We start from the raw sequence: 14,502 nt of genomic DNA, 5'->3' as shown, positions 1-14,502 counted from the left end.
GATCCAAAAAAGGCTTTTATTTCTTTTCAGGTCTCAAAAATACTGCAATGAAAAATAGTACCTAGCTGGGCAGTGGTGGCACATGCAGAGGCAGGGGATCTCTGAGTTCTAGACCAGCCTTTTACAGAGTGAGTTCCAGGACAGCTAGGGCTACACAGAGAAATCTGTTTTGAAAAACAAAAAAACCAATAATTACAATATCTAGGGCTGGTGAGATGGCTCAGCAGGTAAAAAGGTACTTGCTGCTGAGCCTGATGAGTGGGTTTGATCCCCAGAACCCACATGGTAGACAGAAAAGGCTTATTTTCACAAATTGTCCTCTGACCTCCATAAACACACTACCACAAGCACATGCCTACACATGTGCAAATAAACAACTTCAAATATATTTTTAAAATTTTTACTGGATTGGGAAGCAAATCTAGGACTTGATGTGCTTTTAGGAGTGAGCTATCCCTCCAGTCCAAAGAGTGCATTAATATATTCTTTGCTCTTTGTTCTCACCATACAGCCCAGGCTGGCTTCTAATTTGAGACCTTCCTGCCTCAGCTTCCCTAGTGCTGGATCTACAGGCCTGTGCCACCACACCTACCTCTATTTTCCTTCAGTTCCTAAGTCTTAATGTATGCTGTTTGGGGGCTCCTTTCTGACAAGTAGTTGAAATACTGAGGACAAGGAAAACAAGGGTAGGATAAAGGGTAGAAACAGGCGTACTGACTGGCATCTCTACTCCACATTGCTTTAACTGGTTAAAATAAAGTGTACTGAATCGATGAATATCCAGAAGGACCAATGAGAAAGCTGCTTCAATGTAGAAAAATAATTTGGGAATAAGGGTCTTATTTGTGGCGAGGGGAGTTCCCTAGCAGTAGCAATACTTGAGTTGACAGTTTTCTCATTGCACAGATCAATCCTTGTGTTACACTTTAGGGCAATGGTAGGAGACAGCCAGGAATCAACGTGCCCATCCACGTTCACGAGTCTCACACTTGTCAAAGCTGAGATTCTATGGATCTTCTGCCTCAAATCCAGTTCTGCTGCAACAGAGGAAAGGGGAGCACTGAGCCTCATGGTCCTTCTATCCTGCTCACCGCTCTGAGAAACAAGGGGCCCAGAGCCTGCGGAGTAGGACTGGAAAGCCTGGCAGGAATACCGCCCTGGGAAATCTTGGCTACTCAAAAGTTGAAAAGCGGTCATGAGTGATTTTCTGCTCATTAACTACTTACTCTGCTTCCTCAAAGAGAATGCCGATGTTTTTCAGCGGTTCTGCTGCGGGGTTCTGGGCCAGGATGTCTTTTATCTCACTGACTTTCTTCTCCACAGAGTCCACAGTCTCTCGGTAGGGGCCAATCACACCACTGATTTTCAAAGCCTTGGCTTTCTCCAGGAATTTGTGGGTCCTGTTAGTCAGCTCACTGATGATCGCATCCCAGAGGGCAAAGCACTGGTGACAGGGTGTACAGTCAGGGAAGACCCCCGAGTACCCTCTGGTGCATTTGTCACAGCGTGGACCCTCGACACCCTCCACACAGACACACTGGCCCGTGGCCTGGTCACACTGCGGTGTCTCAATGCCCCTGGGGTCGCAGTCACAGGCTGGAAGGGAAACAGAGATATAACTGACTGACTTCATTACGAGCTTCAGTGACAAAATTTGGCATTTAAAACCCTCAATCACGGTTACAGCCTACAGTGGCTTGTGCTAGCACGCAGGACTTAACCCATCGATACTTTCTTAAAAGTAATGGTGATTAAAAAAAAAAAAATCAATAGATAAGCCTTGCTGACCACTTACTTTGTGGCTAGTATTGTAGACGTGTTTTATATGTATCACACCATTTAACGCCATCCCTATGTTTAAGCAAAATAGTTAACACTATTTCTCTGAAGTGGAAACCAAGGTAGAATTCCACAAGCTGCTCCAAGTCCCACAGCAGGGAGGAGATTTAGTATTCTGAGTCACCAGAGCCCATCTTGGTCTCCATTTCACCTCTGCCTCCTAATCTGAGCTCCCACATGACAGTCTAGATGACTCAGACTATCCTGATGTGAGCTCTTTGCTAGAGCACACATCCCAAAGGAGCGGCACCTAACTAGTCAACCTACCTGCTCATAAAACAAAGCACCATGTGCCGGGTAAGACGCAAAAATGAGCAACAGAAAACCAAACCTAAGGGAAATATGGAGAATTCTAAATATCTCTGCTAAAGGATTCTACTACGACAATCTGCCTTGTATCTACTGCTGTGATTAAACACCCTCATGGTGAAATCCTGCCTGGCACCGGGAAAAACCAGCATTCCTAGTCAATAGCTGATTGACATCACATATTAGAACACATATACCTTTGAACCCTTGCTTAGAATCCCGAACCTCGAGTCACCAAGCCTTGTTTCTATAAACACTTGGCATTTCACAGCATTTATACAGTTTGAGCAACAAATGGTCTGTACATAAATCTCTGGCCTCATGCCCATTCTGGGTAAAGGTGTGAAAATAAAATATGCCCTCTTATTTCCCTAAGCAGAATACAGGGTCCCAGGGCAGGGGCATGTCTATCTTAAGCCCACATGGCACCAAGCAAAAAACAAAAACAAACAAACAAAAAATTAACTTATACTCAGTTCAGCAGTCTGCCAAATGAGGCACTAACTTCATGTATAAGCATTCAAGAGGTATTTCACATATCAGCGCGAGAAATAACCAGTCTGAAGCAACAGTGTCTCGGTGGCAAAGCACAGCACCCGACTCGTTCAACGTTGACTTTCAACATCAATAGCTGTAATTTGCCATCTAACTACTTCTCATGGAGCATCACCCACACTCAGTTGGGCCGGCTGTCCTGAGAGCTGTTTACATCTCCAACTTCTCAACCTGCAAAGGTGTTTGTACCTGGAGGGTTCGACTGACACTTGCCCAATGGTGCTGTACTGCTCACCTGTCTATCACCTTTAACAGCAAGGCTAAGGAATCTAGCACCACAGTTAGGACTCTGTTATGGGCAGGCTAGAAATCCCGTCTTCTGAAAAACCCCGCTGGGCCCCAGGGCAGGGAAAGGAAGCAGGACTCGGGAGAATAACCCAATCCTTGAAAGGAGCCAGGGCTTTCACGTCTGGAAGAAGGATGCTAAAGCATTTTTTAGAGCACCTGTACACAGCAAGCTATGCTACTAGTTTCCACAGCCACTTTCTGTGTCCTTATGCATTTGGTAGTCTCCACTCCACAGGACCTGATCACACTTCCACTGCATAAAGGATAAAGGGTGAAAGACAGAGAGAGAGAGAGAGAGAGAGAGAGAGAGAGAGAGAGAGAGTGTATGTGTGTGTGTGTGTGTCTTAGGTTTGTTTTTGTGCGTTTTCCACTAATAGCTTATTCAAAAATTTAAAGTTTACCGTATTCCAGCCTTCAAATTTCAGGGCTATAAAAATATATTTTCCTTCGAGTTTTAGAATGAAACTTTAAAATTTCAAAATTAAACTTTTTTCTTAACAAGAAACAATCCCCAGTCACAACTTTCCAAGCACCAGCCATTGTGGTTTTCCTCTTTTCTGGAAGGCAAAGATTTATCACACCAGAGGCCACTTAAGTTGTAAATCACTTTATGCGTAAACTCCACACCATTTGTTCTCTATGTTCTTAAAAAAAAAAAAAAAAGTCTCATGCCCAAGGTGGTACATTCTTCAATGCCAGCGGGCAGACATCTGAGTTCCAGGCCAGCCAGGGCTACATAGTGGGGGTAGGGCGGGGCAGACAGCATAGTAAGATCACAGGAGTGCAAGAGGCCAAACCTTGCTTTAAAGCATTTGACTGTGGGGTACTGTAGTGGAATGTGTAACGAGAACCGAGAGAAATCGGGGAATGGCCTGGCCAAGTCTCAGTTTCTCAAGTGAACAGGAACAGCTCAGATAACACTGGCTGAAGAGCTTGTGCTGCGAGGGTCTAAGAACAAGTTTCATTTCATTTGGTAATGTGCAGTTGTCGCCCAAGCTCAAAATCACCTAGCAGGGCTATAAAACACAACACGAGCCAAAATAACCTAGTATTTTAAAAGGGCCATATGAATTGTATTTTTTGGACAGGCTGGTGACAATGCAGCTGTTACAACAGAAATTTCCTACTTGGGAAAAAAAATACTTAGGCTTTAATTTTAAGCAGCTACAGAAGAAAATCTTTAAACTGCAGTTATCAGAAGAGTCTTCAGTAGAAAGGAAGAGACCCATCACCAACTGGTCCACAAGCAGTCCAGCTTTGCCATCAAGGCGACATATCCAGTCTGGGAAAGTCCTTTTGCTGATTGTTAACACCAAGTCGCAGCCCCGGTCCAGGGACTATCAGCACAAGAATGTTATAGCTACTTCTCAAATGCTCAAAACCAAGAAACAAAGAGCTAATTTGAGAGGAACTGCCACAAACACGACCCAACAAATACCTGCCAAATGATGGCTGTACTGAACAGTTGAAAGTTCAGCCCCTGGTCTCATTAAGATTTTTTGTTTCTGAACAGATGACTGGTCTAGGAAATGAAGTGCAGCTAACCGCCTTTAGAGAGAAGTTGGCTGGCCTTTCCCGACACAGCTAGAGATGCATGACCTCCATTCCTTTATGTAGAAAAGAGTACGTGCTGCCTCTTCCATTTTTCAGAATATGAGACTACACCTTCAGGGTACTGGAAGACCACATGAGGCACGCTAACTGCCCACCTATAAAATACATTTCCAGATTATCTGACTGGTTTCACTCGTCTGGATACCTTCAAGGGCCTTTAATAAGGAATCCAGGGGCTGGAGAGATAGCTCAGTGGTTAAGAGCACTGTCTGCTACTCCAAAGGAAACACATCCGGTGCATACCCGTCATGACTGGGGAAGTAGAAAGAGAGGCTCACACAGCCCACAAAGGACCAAGAGAAGGAATAGCACCCAGCGGTTTTTGCTTTCCACAGATTCTGCAGAAGATTGCAGAGGGCTCGTTCTTTCGTGCTCTCTGCTGAGTGCATTTACAAGCTGGCAACTACTTTCACAGCATTCCCTGACAGCTGCTACCGCGGGGAGGAAGACAACATGCTGGGAATGTGCTAAAAGTGAACACATGGCGGATGTGACTATAGGAGGCAGTAGCTGCTGTCACGGCTAAGGATCCAGTGTTGTGGGGATAAAACGTGCCCGGCAGATGTAATCTTTCTTTCATTTGAGAAGTGTGTGTGTGTGTGTGTGTGTGTGTGTGTGTGTGTGTGTGTTTAACCAAACTGGCCATTATTAAAAAAAAAAAATCAAATAACAAAAAAACAACACATTAAAAAACTAGTAAAGAAAATATCAACAACAACAAAAACTCAACTTGTTATTTGTAAATATATTCTGTTCTATCAGTAAGGGTTTTTTTGTTTTGTTTTGAATCATGATTTCCAAGAGATAGGTCCACAAACAACACTGCACCAATTTAAAAGCCGCTGAAACCTGGATGAAAAGACTAGCCAAGTGCTCTCCCAATGGGAATTCATCTGCGTATCCATTTCTTAGACATGTGAGGTTCCTACTTCCTCACAGACTTTACTTTCCTAGACCTCCTCTGCCCACTGCACAGAGTCCACCTTCCCCGACTTGGCAGTAAGGCTTCTCTCTATCTGATAAAATCAAACCTCCTCATGACTCAAGCTAAAACTGTTCCCTGAGGGTCCTCTCTGTAGGCATATTGTGACATGTTGTCCTCTGGCTATGACAGTCATTTCCTCTCTTTCAACACCAGCTGCTAACAGCAGCAGAGCAAGACAAGGACCCTGACTCCACAGGCCTGGCCTCGGATCCTGGTTCCTCCCCCATTAGAGTAATGGCTCCGGGCAAGCTACTGAGCCCTGAGCCTGAGCTCTGACAACAATGACAAGGAGGCTATATTCATCTGCATAGGCTGTTGTTGCACCCATAAAAGGGTATATATAATATACCTAAAAAGTACTCAGTACTAACAAGATTCTTTGAAAATGTATGTACCCCATTTTCCCCAAATAACCCATTAAATGCCTCTGGTTTAGGCAGATGTGCTTTTTGAGATAAGGTCTTCTGGAGCCCGGGCTGATTTTAAACTTCTTATATAAGGAAGAATAGCCTTGAATTCCTTAGCCACATGTCTTTAACTCCCAAGAGCTAGGATTACAGGTGTATACCACCAGCTCTAGCCTACTCACTTTCTACTGTGCACTGAATATGACTGTTCACCTTCGTGCTGGAAACTGAAATCTGATTTTGAACACAGAAATGATGCAACATGAAAATCAAGTAGTGAGTTATCTGCTACCCCAACTTCCTACCATCCAAATCCCAGTCCTAGCTACAAGACTAAAAGTTTGCTGATGGTTTGCATGAATATTTCTATCTCACCAAAAGCAAGGGAATACAAGGATGGCCATGAGTTTAATATCCTGAAGTCGCGTGACAGAAGAATGGACTCCTGCAAGTTGCTAACTGACCTCCTTATTTTTAAAAATAAGTTTCAAATCTGAAACAAATGGCTGAAGTGCCCATTGAACATTTCAAAGTGGACCTGGCCTCCAGGTTCTCCCAGCATTCCTCAGCCCCTGCCTGTTACAGGGTACGGCTGGCATGCTCTACCCTCTACCCTGAAATCTCTAGCCCACGGGCTGGGCTGCCTTTCCCCAGAGGCTCTTCCCTCTATAACGCAGACATTTTGGTTATATGCCCTTTTGTACTTTTGGCCTCCTGGTTGCTGCACCTGGCTCCCCTTCTCTCCTCTACTTTCCCTCCCCTCCTTTTCCCGCATGGCTCAGGGTCATTTCCACCCTGGACTCTCCCTGCCTCTGGCTACACTCTCTTTTACCTAAAATAAACTCTCTCCTCTACCATACCTAGGAGCAGTCATGTCCTTTCCTTTTTCTTTCTTTTCCATTCACTTATGTGTGCTATGGCGGCCCCCAAATATTAAAATATTATTTTTGATAGCAAGGACATCCTAATACTGTCATCCTCTTATATGCAGACGACAGAAGAAACATATTAGGCTGTGCTGGCCGTTCTGCCTGGCCCGACTATCACATCTGGCAGTGGAGCACAAAGGAGCCACAGACAGCCTATCAGGAAGTGAATGCAAAGCCCACAGTCTGGGGAACCACATGTTCTGTTATCAGGATTACACAAGACAAGACTTGCTAACAGTGACTGCGGTTCTCCACACTAAGACACGGTCTTATTTCCCGAGTCACAATCGAAGTTACAATACAAGGTGGGTGGGCCGAACTTGACAGTGCATCCCTGTAACTCTAGCTCTTGGGAAGTCAGAACATGAGGATACAGGGTTCAAGGCCATCCTGGACTACATCCCTATCTCAGAAGGGCAGAGGAAGCAAGAAGGGGAGTGACTGTGGAAGATATTTCAACCCAGGAAAAGAATGTAAGCATTTAAAGATGAATATGTAGGCAAGGTATGCACAGCTTTTTTTCTTTTTCTTTTTTGTGGTATTGAGGAATGAACTTGGGTCCTCCCACATGGGAGGCAAGTGCAGAGGCACAGAGTGACCCAGCCCACCACCCAGAGCCCTCGCCTATGCCTCAATGGTGCATTTCCATGAAGTAGAAAGCCACTGGCCTTTCAAGGAGCCTATGGCCCTACGTGGGCACCACATTCTTCCCTCTGTCATCTATGAATGGACAGAAAGATGCCTCCTGTGACCCCGACCCCTGCAGGGCACAGAACAAAGCCTCCGGCTATAGATTGAACCAGTTTGCTCAGCACTGGGTACATGAGACTTTCCATCCCAGCACAGTGGTAGGCTTGTTCCAGCTTGGCACCATAGGCCAAGAGCCCCATGCCGCTTGGACAATAGGAACATTCAACCATTTGTATGCTAGAGGCTCCAACCATTTGTCTTTCACAGAACTACATTTTTTCCCCATAAGGAGACTACTTAGCTATGACCGAGGTCCTTCTATAAGCATACTGTTTCTTGGCAGGAGAAATTCCAAATCTGTGAGCTTCAACAAACCGTTTCAACTGAAGATATATTTGGCAGTTCATTACACAGTTCCAGAAGAGTGTGGTCTTAACTTCGGATGACACTTCTAGCTGTTCTGTGGGGTCCCTCCTCTGTCAATACATTCCAGTACAAACAGGACGCTGAGCTGTCTCCTACGCTGTAGCCGTCCCTGCCCTCAGCCTTGCTGCCACCCAGGCCACACAGAGCCCCAGAGCTGGCGATGAACTCCCATTCCCAACCCTGCAAGTGCCAGTCTTCTCTTGGGGGGCTTTGTAAATTCTGAGCATTTTCCACAGAGTCTCAGCAGCACTGGAGGCCCAACAGATTCTCGTTTACGGGCCTGCCTGAAATGGGGCCTAACGCCCTTTACAACATTATTTTTTGGCTGGCTCCTGGACACCAAGTACCTAGAGCAACTGACCCGTCATAGTGGTTAAGTACAGTTCTCCCTTCTACAAATTTCTAAGACCTATCTCTCCCTGTCTAGTCTCACAGACTGAGGGGGTATAGCGCAGACCTTAATGTTAAAAAAAAAAGTGACATTTTTATAACCAGACTGCCAGTGTGAACAAGCAGGCCAAGTCCCTTTACCCTAGACTTTTAGTACTCCAGGAAATAGAACTTCCTGGCCTCCATCCAGAATAAGTTGGAATGATGGTGTGGTTTAGGAGGAAGAAGGGAGAAACAATTTCTATACCCAGCTCCTACCAATCTCTCTCGGGGTGTTCTTCCCTGAGCCCACCCCCTAAAAGAAACAGTATTTCCAAAGGGGCTTGAAAAACAAAATTAGTGGTTGGGCTGAAGGGATGGAAATCTAAGGGTGACAAATGCAGAGCATATGTATATGATGTGTGTATCGGTGCAAAAGTAGAGACCTGTAGAGATGCACAATGGAAAGCAGGCAGCTGTTCCCATAAACCTGCTCCTTGCCTTGGATCACTCCATTTGCCTGACTTCCTGCTGCCCTGGAGCCACTGGGACCCAGCCAGAATAATGATCTTTATAGTTTCTTTATAATGAGTCTGCTTATCTTAAGGAGAAAAAGGAGATACAAAAGAAACAGCAGACAGGACAGGTATGTTTGGTGATGTCAGAGTAGCTGCTTCTGTGACTTTCAGGACCTTCTAATGGAAGCGGACAGTTAGACCTTACTGTAAGACACATCTGGATTAGGGAACTATGAATGGAAATGTGTTTATATTTATGGACATAACAAACCTTGACCTAAGATGTCCACAGAAGGCAGACCTCTGTGAGTTTGAGGCCAGCCTAGTCTACAAAGTGACTCCAGGACAGCCAGGGCTACACAGAGAAACCCTGTCTCAAAAAACAAAAACAAACAAAAATCCTCTGGCAAACCTCACTGAAAAATCAAGTCAGATGCAATCTGTTCAGGTCTTGGCCAATATTTGGCTCTCCTGCGGTCAAGGCACATCAAGGCACAAAGGTTCCAGGTCTCTAGTTCCTGTAGGAGATATGGAATGAGCTACCTATTCATTGAGGACCCATATTTCTTGTTATTACCCAAGAGAGGAAAAGGTCATTCTTACACTTTGAGTTAAACAAGGACCTATAAGAAAAATATACCAAGAAGCATGTAAGAAACTATAGAAAATATTTACCTAAAGATATGCTTAAAACACAGGGAAGGAAAAGTAGGAAATGGATGGAGACAGTTTAAACAGCTTAGAAAATTCTTTCATAAATGTCTGAAAAATTAAAAATCTGGTTAACTAAAAATCTGGTTAAAATCATGGTAACAGTTAAAAAAAATTAAGCAATCCTTATCACTCATGGGTTTTTTAGTGAGTTGGGCTTTTTGTTTGTTTTTGCTTTCTAAGATAGGTTCTTATTACATTGACCAGCCTGGCCTAGAACTTCTGCTTTTCCTGCCTCAGACTCCTAAGTGTTAGCAGGGACACGCCAAGCTGTAACACTCAGGAGTAAATTTCTATTAAGAAAAAGTCCTTCTTCTCTGAGCCTAAAAGGGAGCTGGGTTTGACTCACACTGAAAAGAAAAAGACTTGACACTCCAACCATATGCACTTAACTCAAGGTTCTACATCACCCCCTTCTAGTCTCACTGGTGTGGACACTGGGTGAGTACCCTGTTGCCAGAGACTGCTTGAGTCTTGGGACTGGCTGATCTCCCTAGTGTAACTATATCTATGCATGTGTGATCATGGAAGCTGCCCACAGAATATTGTTCAGAGAAGGAAACAAATCAATTTCCTGGCAAACATGGCTTATATAACCCCATTTTGCTGAAAGTCACTTTTAAAAAGGGATGGTGGCTACTGCAGGATGTATACACGTGCTTCCTTGCCCATCTGTGTGCCAGGACAAATGCCTCCCAGCCCCCATTGGCGTGGGGCTGAAGAAATAAGCATGCCCTGCTTAGTGGCCACATTTACCCAAAAGGCTAATTTAGAAGTTCTTCCAAAAAATGAACACAAACTTGTTATGTCATTTGACTAGACTTTAGCGTTTACCAAAGGTCCTTCCAGACCCAAGTCCCCTGTTCTCATCCGTCCCATGACATCATCAGCATGCGCCCTGGCCTCACCTCGGCATTCCACGTCGGGGTCTCCCCAGAAGAGTTCCTGGCACTCGCTGCAGGTACGGCCTCCGAAGCCCGGCATGCACTGGCACTGCCCGGTGAACTGCAGTCCAAACACAGACCTGTTAGGTGGTCTCAGCAGGGAAGCCAGTCGTAACTGGCCCCAGCCCACTCACATGGCAGAAGTGGAACCTGGACACGTGTGGTACAGACGGGAGAAGGCGTCACAGCAGCACCTCCTATCTGCTCTCCTGCAAGGGGCTTGCAATGGTCCCTAGCATGGTAGGATGTCTGCATCTTGCCTGACACCAATCCTACGCCACCTCCGGCTCTTCTTAACTCTGGGGGAGCGTCACTTTTAGCCTGTGTTAGCAAGTGACGGCGCTTTCGTAATATTGAGGATGGCTTTCAAGCTGAGCAGCTATGAACATGGTTTGATTTGGGGGCCCAACAAGGGAAAGAAATGACTCTACTGAAACGCCACGGATGGGTTAAAGGAGGACTCCACACACAATAACACTGCCTCAGTCAGAAAGGACAAGCAGGGACCGACAGCCAGCCCACACTCTACTGGCCAAGTGGGCTCTCTGCTGGCCTTCCTCCATGTGGGACAAAGTCACCTGATGGGCATCTGTTGCTGGGCCTCTCAGAGGCCTCCCCCTAGCCACAGCCCCTCACCTCATTGCAGGCTGGCCCAAAGGAGTGCACAGCATTGCAGCCACACGGCTCACAGCCGGTCCCGCTGGCCAGCTGCCAGGTGTTGGGCGCACACCGATCGCAGTTCTGCCCGACGACATTCGGAAGACATGAGCACTGGCCGGTGGCTTTGTCACAATGGCAGTCAGAGCCATTGCAGTGCTCCTTCACAGTGCCCAGGTAATTGCAGACACACTCTGAAAAAGAACAGCACGATCAAATTTACATCCGGTCACGTTCTCGGAAACACCGTGTGCAGGCTAGCTCCATCTAAAAAACAGGCAGGCCCTTCTCCAAATCTCCATGGTGACATGCAAGTAAAAAGGAAAAGTAAAAAGCCCTAAAATTACCATCCTGTAGAAGTTCCCAGGATACCTTATGCATTTGATACTTCCCAAGCAGGAGATGCGTTCACACACCATGACAGATTTGGCCTACGTAGGGGTATTTTCATGATACACAGATTCAAAAGGGAGTCATTTCCAAATTTAAAAAATTAACTGGAAATTATAAGAATAAACCAGTGGGCCCTGAGACATTCAGTGATTTCAAACTCCTAGCAGGAAGCAGCCATAGCATGTGTCAGAAGCAGCAGGTAGACAGCCTGTAAGCTAAAAAGATCTTAAGGAATCCAGTCCTGCGGGTCCCCAACATTCCATACGTTTATAAATAAAAAACCAGGCCTGTGGGCTTTACAGCCAGAAAGCCTGGCTGATCTCCTGATAACACAGAGATAACAAGGTCTGAAGGAAAGTTTTGACTGCTGTCACTTCTCTCTCTGCCTGAGGACAGAGGCCAGACTCCACCAACAACATCAGAAAGGTGTAGGCACCCGCAGCGGTGGTGCAGGTCTCTGGGACCACCCCCAGTCAGCACGCTCAGGGAGAGAACACACGGCCATGCACTGTATTGCTCAACATTTATCATGATGACAGCCACAATTTCCCCTGGCACAGAGCCACATCTTGAGACTTGTCTTGCCAAAGAATGACGATTTAGAGATAAAAGAAAAAAAAAATAAATCAGTTTCATCTTTCATTTGTTGAACGTGAGATTTTGCCTCACAGAACAAGGGTGAAATGAGCACTCCGACAACGAAGTTCTGATAAAAGGGGGTGCGGTCGGGGGAGTCACTGTGGTACGCATGCTAGACCAGTGAGCATCTTACTTCTACAGTCTTGCTGAAGGGCATCCCCGTAGTATCCATGCTGGCAGAACTGGCAGTGATCCCCTTCTGTGTGGTACAGGCACTTGAGGCACCTCCCAGTCTCCTTGTCACAGGCGTCCGGATCGGTCGTGTCAATGTTGTCGTGACACTGACATGGCTGGCACGAGCCCCCGAAGTCTGAGGGGTTGCCGAAGAACCCCGAGGCACAGCTGTCACATCTGGAACCTTTTGGAAAACAAAGGCAGGCACAGTGTTCGGTGGACCCTGGCTAAAAAGCCTGCTCACCGGTCCACTGGTATTCCCATCCTGGGGGACGTCCACGCAATGATTCATCAGTACCACTACGGAAGTCATCTGTGCTCCCCAACACTGCTACCACAGCCCTACAGGCCACAGCACCATGGGTAGGAGAGCCTCAGCTTCTAGTGTGGAGTAGGCCAGGAGCTAAACAGAGTTGAGGTCATGTTAAGTGTGGCTGGGGGTTAAAACACGAACCCAAGCATTAGCTATAAATGGAAGAACAGGCGATCCTCTGTGGACAGCCAGGAAAATGAGCTTGTCAGTGCCGACCCAGTTTCCTAAGAAACCCTATAATCACATGCATTTCTTGGGCTGTGCATGAGCCTGTCTAGCAGATGATCAGCTATTTCATGGCTGGAATAAAGGACCCCACCCCCACCAACACATACACATACACACAAATGGCTAACTTCACTGAATGTTAGCAGAAAACGGAGTATAAACAGTGAAGACCATATTCGGCTATGACCATCCTGCTCTCTGGCAATTTTCCAGATGAGCTTTTCTTTAGTCTACTCGAGGACCACCTCATGGCTTCTAGACACCTGGTAGAGGTTAGGTTATAAGAAGAAGGAAAAAAAAAAAAAAAAGAAAGAAAATGATTCCTAAGGATTGTCATGTATTCAAACGCTGGCTACCCTGTTGCTTTAACTCCATGGTCTTCCTGCACAGATCAAGGGCAGAATCATCCCGAGTCCCTTAAGTTTTAACAAAGGACTGTAACGGTGAACTTAGCTGGTTTGCTCTTCACCTTTCTCTCACTAACAATGAACTCAAAGACACATCTCCTGCCTCTCTGCTCCTTGGGGTGTGTGCGTAACTTACCAATATACCCAGGATCACAAACACAGGCAAGCTGGAGAGTAACGGGGTCTTGATAACAGCTCCTGGCAAACTGGCGTCCACTGTCAGGACCGTCCGGGCAAGGGCAAGGGCGACAGTGGTCTCCTGACCCTATGACGGGGTCACCATAATAACCAGCCAGGCACCTGCAGTGGGTGTGTAAGACCATGAGCCATTCCAGAACTCACAGGGGCAGAGGCAGGAGGATCTCTGTGAGTTTGAGGCCAGCCCAGTCCAGGACAGCCAAGGCTACAGAGAAACCCTGCCTCGAAAAACCAAAAAAAGTAAAAGGCTTAGAAACTATTCTGTGTGAGGACATGATAACCCAGTCCTCCCGCTCCCCTACACAGGACTTTGCAGAGCAGCTACAACCATTCTTAAATTTTATGTAGAGACCCTTGAAGGACTTGTTTAAACAGGTCGCCAGGCTCCTCTGCCGCATATTGTGATCAGCAAGGTTGCCGGTGGTGCTGATGCTGGCCTGTGTGGGAAACACTTGCAAGACCATGTATTCAGGGTGACATCCCTGAACTAGTGTGATGCTCTCCTTCACTAACTGTTCCGCAGAGAAACAGGTTCCCATCTGAACCTCACTGTTCCATGGCCTGCCGACCTGCCCTGGACATTTGGCTTTACTTTCTCTTTGCCTTAAGGAACCAGTTTCTGTTCTGCATGGCTTACTCTTTTTAGCCTGTGTGTGAGTAGGGGGGTTGGGAGTGTAATGGAGGATGGGTAGCTAGAGGAAATATAGTACGTTAAGAAGCTCATGGCCATCCTACAATCCAGCTTTTACCAACAAAGCATATAGCTTTGACTCCTGAGTTCCAAACCTGGGCAGGAAAAGATGTTAGTAGCTTTCAAATCACGTCCAGATTTGCTTTTAGGTGTTTTGTTTTATTTTTCAAGACAGGGTTTCTTGTTATTGTCCTGGAATTGCTTTGCAGACCAGGATA

The 14,502-nt window shown here is 46.2% G+C and overlaps 1 protein-coding gene across 1 annotated transcript in view; it reads right to left on the bottom strand.

Annotated features, from left to right (window-relative positions):
- Nucleotides 1-14,502, bottom strand: part of Lamb1 (laminin subunit beta 1) — a 66,514-nt gene that overhangs the window by 11,662 nt on the left and 40,350 nt on the right. Inside the window, exons 20-24 of the mRNA XM_021654196.2 lie at nt 13,532-13,695; nt 12,407-12,631; nt 11,221-11,435; nt 10,549-10,645; nt 1,227-1,596 (exon numbers count right to left, since the gene is read on the bottom strand). Coding sequence (XP_021509871.1) covers nt 1,227-1,596; nt 10,549-10,645; nt 11,221-11,435; nt 12,407-12,631; nt 13,532-13,695 — 1,071 coding nt within the window. The remainder of the gene's footprint in view (nt 1-1,226; nt 1,597-10,548; nt 10,646-11,220; nt 11,436-12,406; nt 12,632-13,531; nt 13,696-14,502) is intronic.

Source organism: Meriones unguiculatus, chromosome 1, assembly GCF_030254825.1.
Source record: "Meriones unguiculatus strain TT.TT164.6M chromosome 1, Bangor_MerUng_6.1, whole genome shotgun sequence".
In the NCBI taxonomy this organism is placed as follows: Eukaryota; Metazoa; Chordata; class Mammalia; order Rodentia; family Muridae; genus Meriones; species Meriones unguiculatus.
This window is presented reverse-complemented; position numbering and strand designations above follow the sequence as displayed.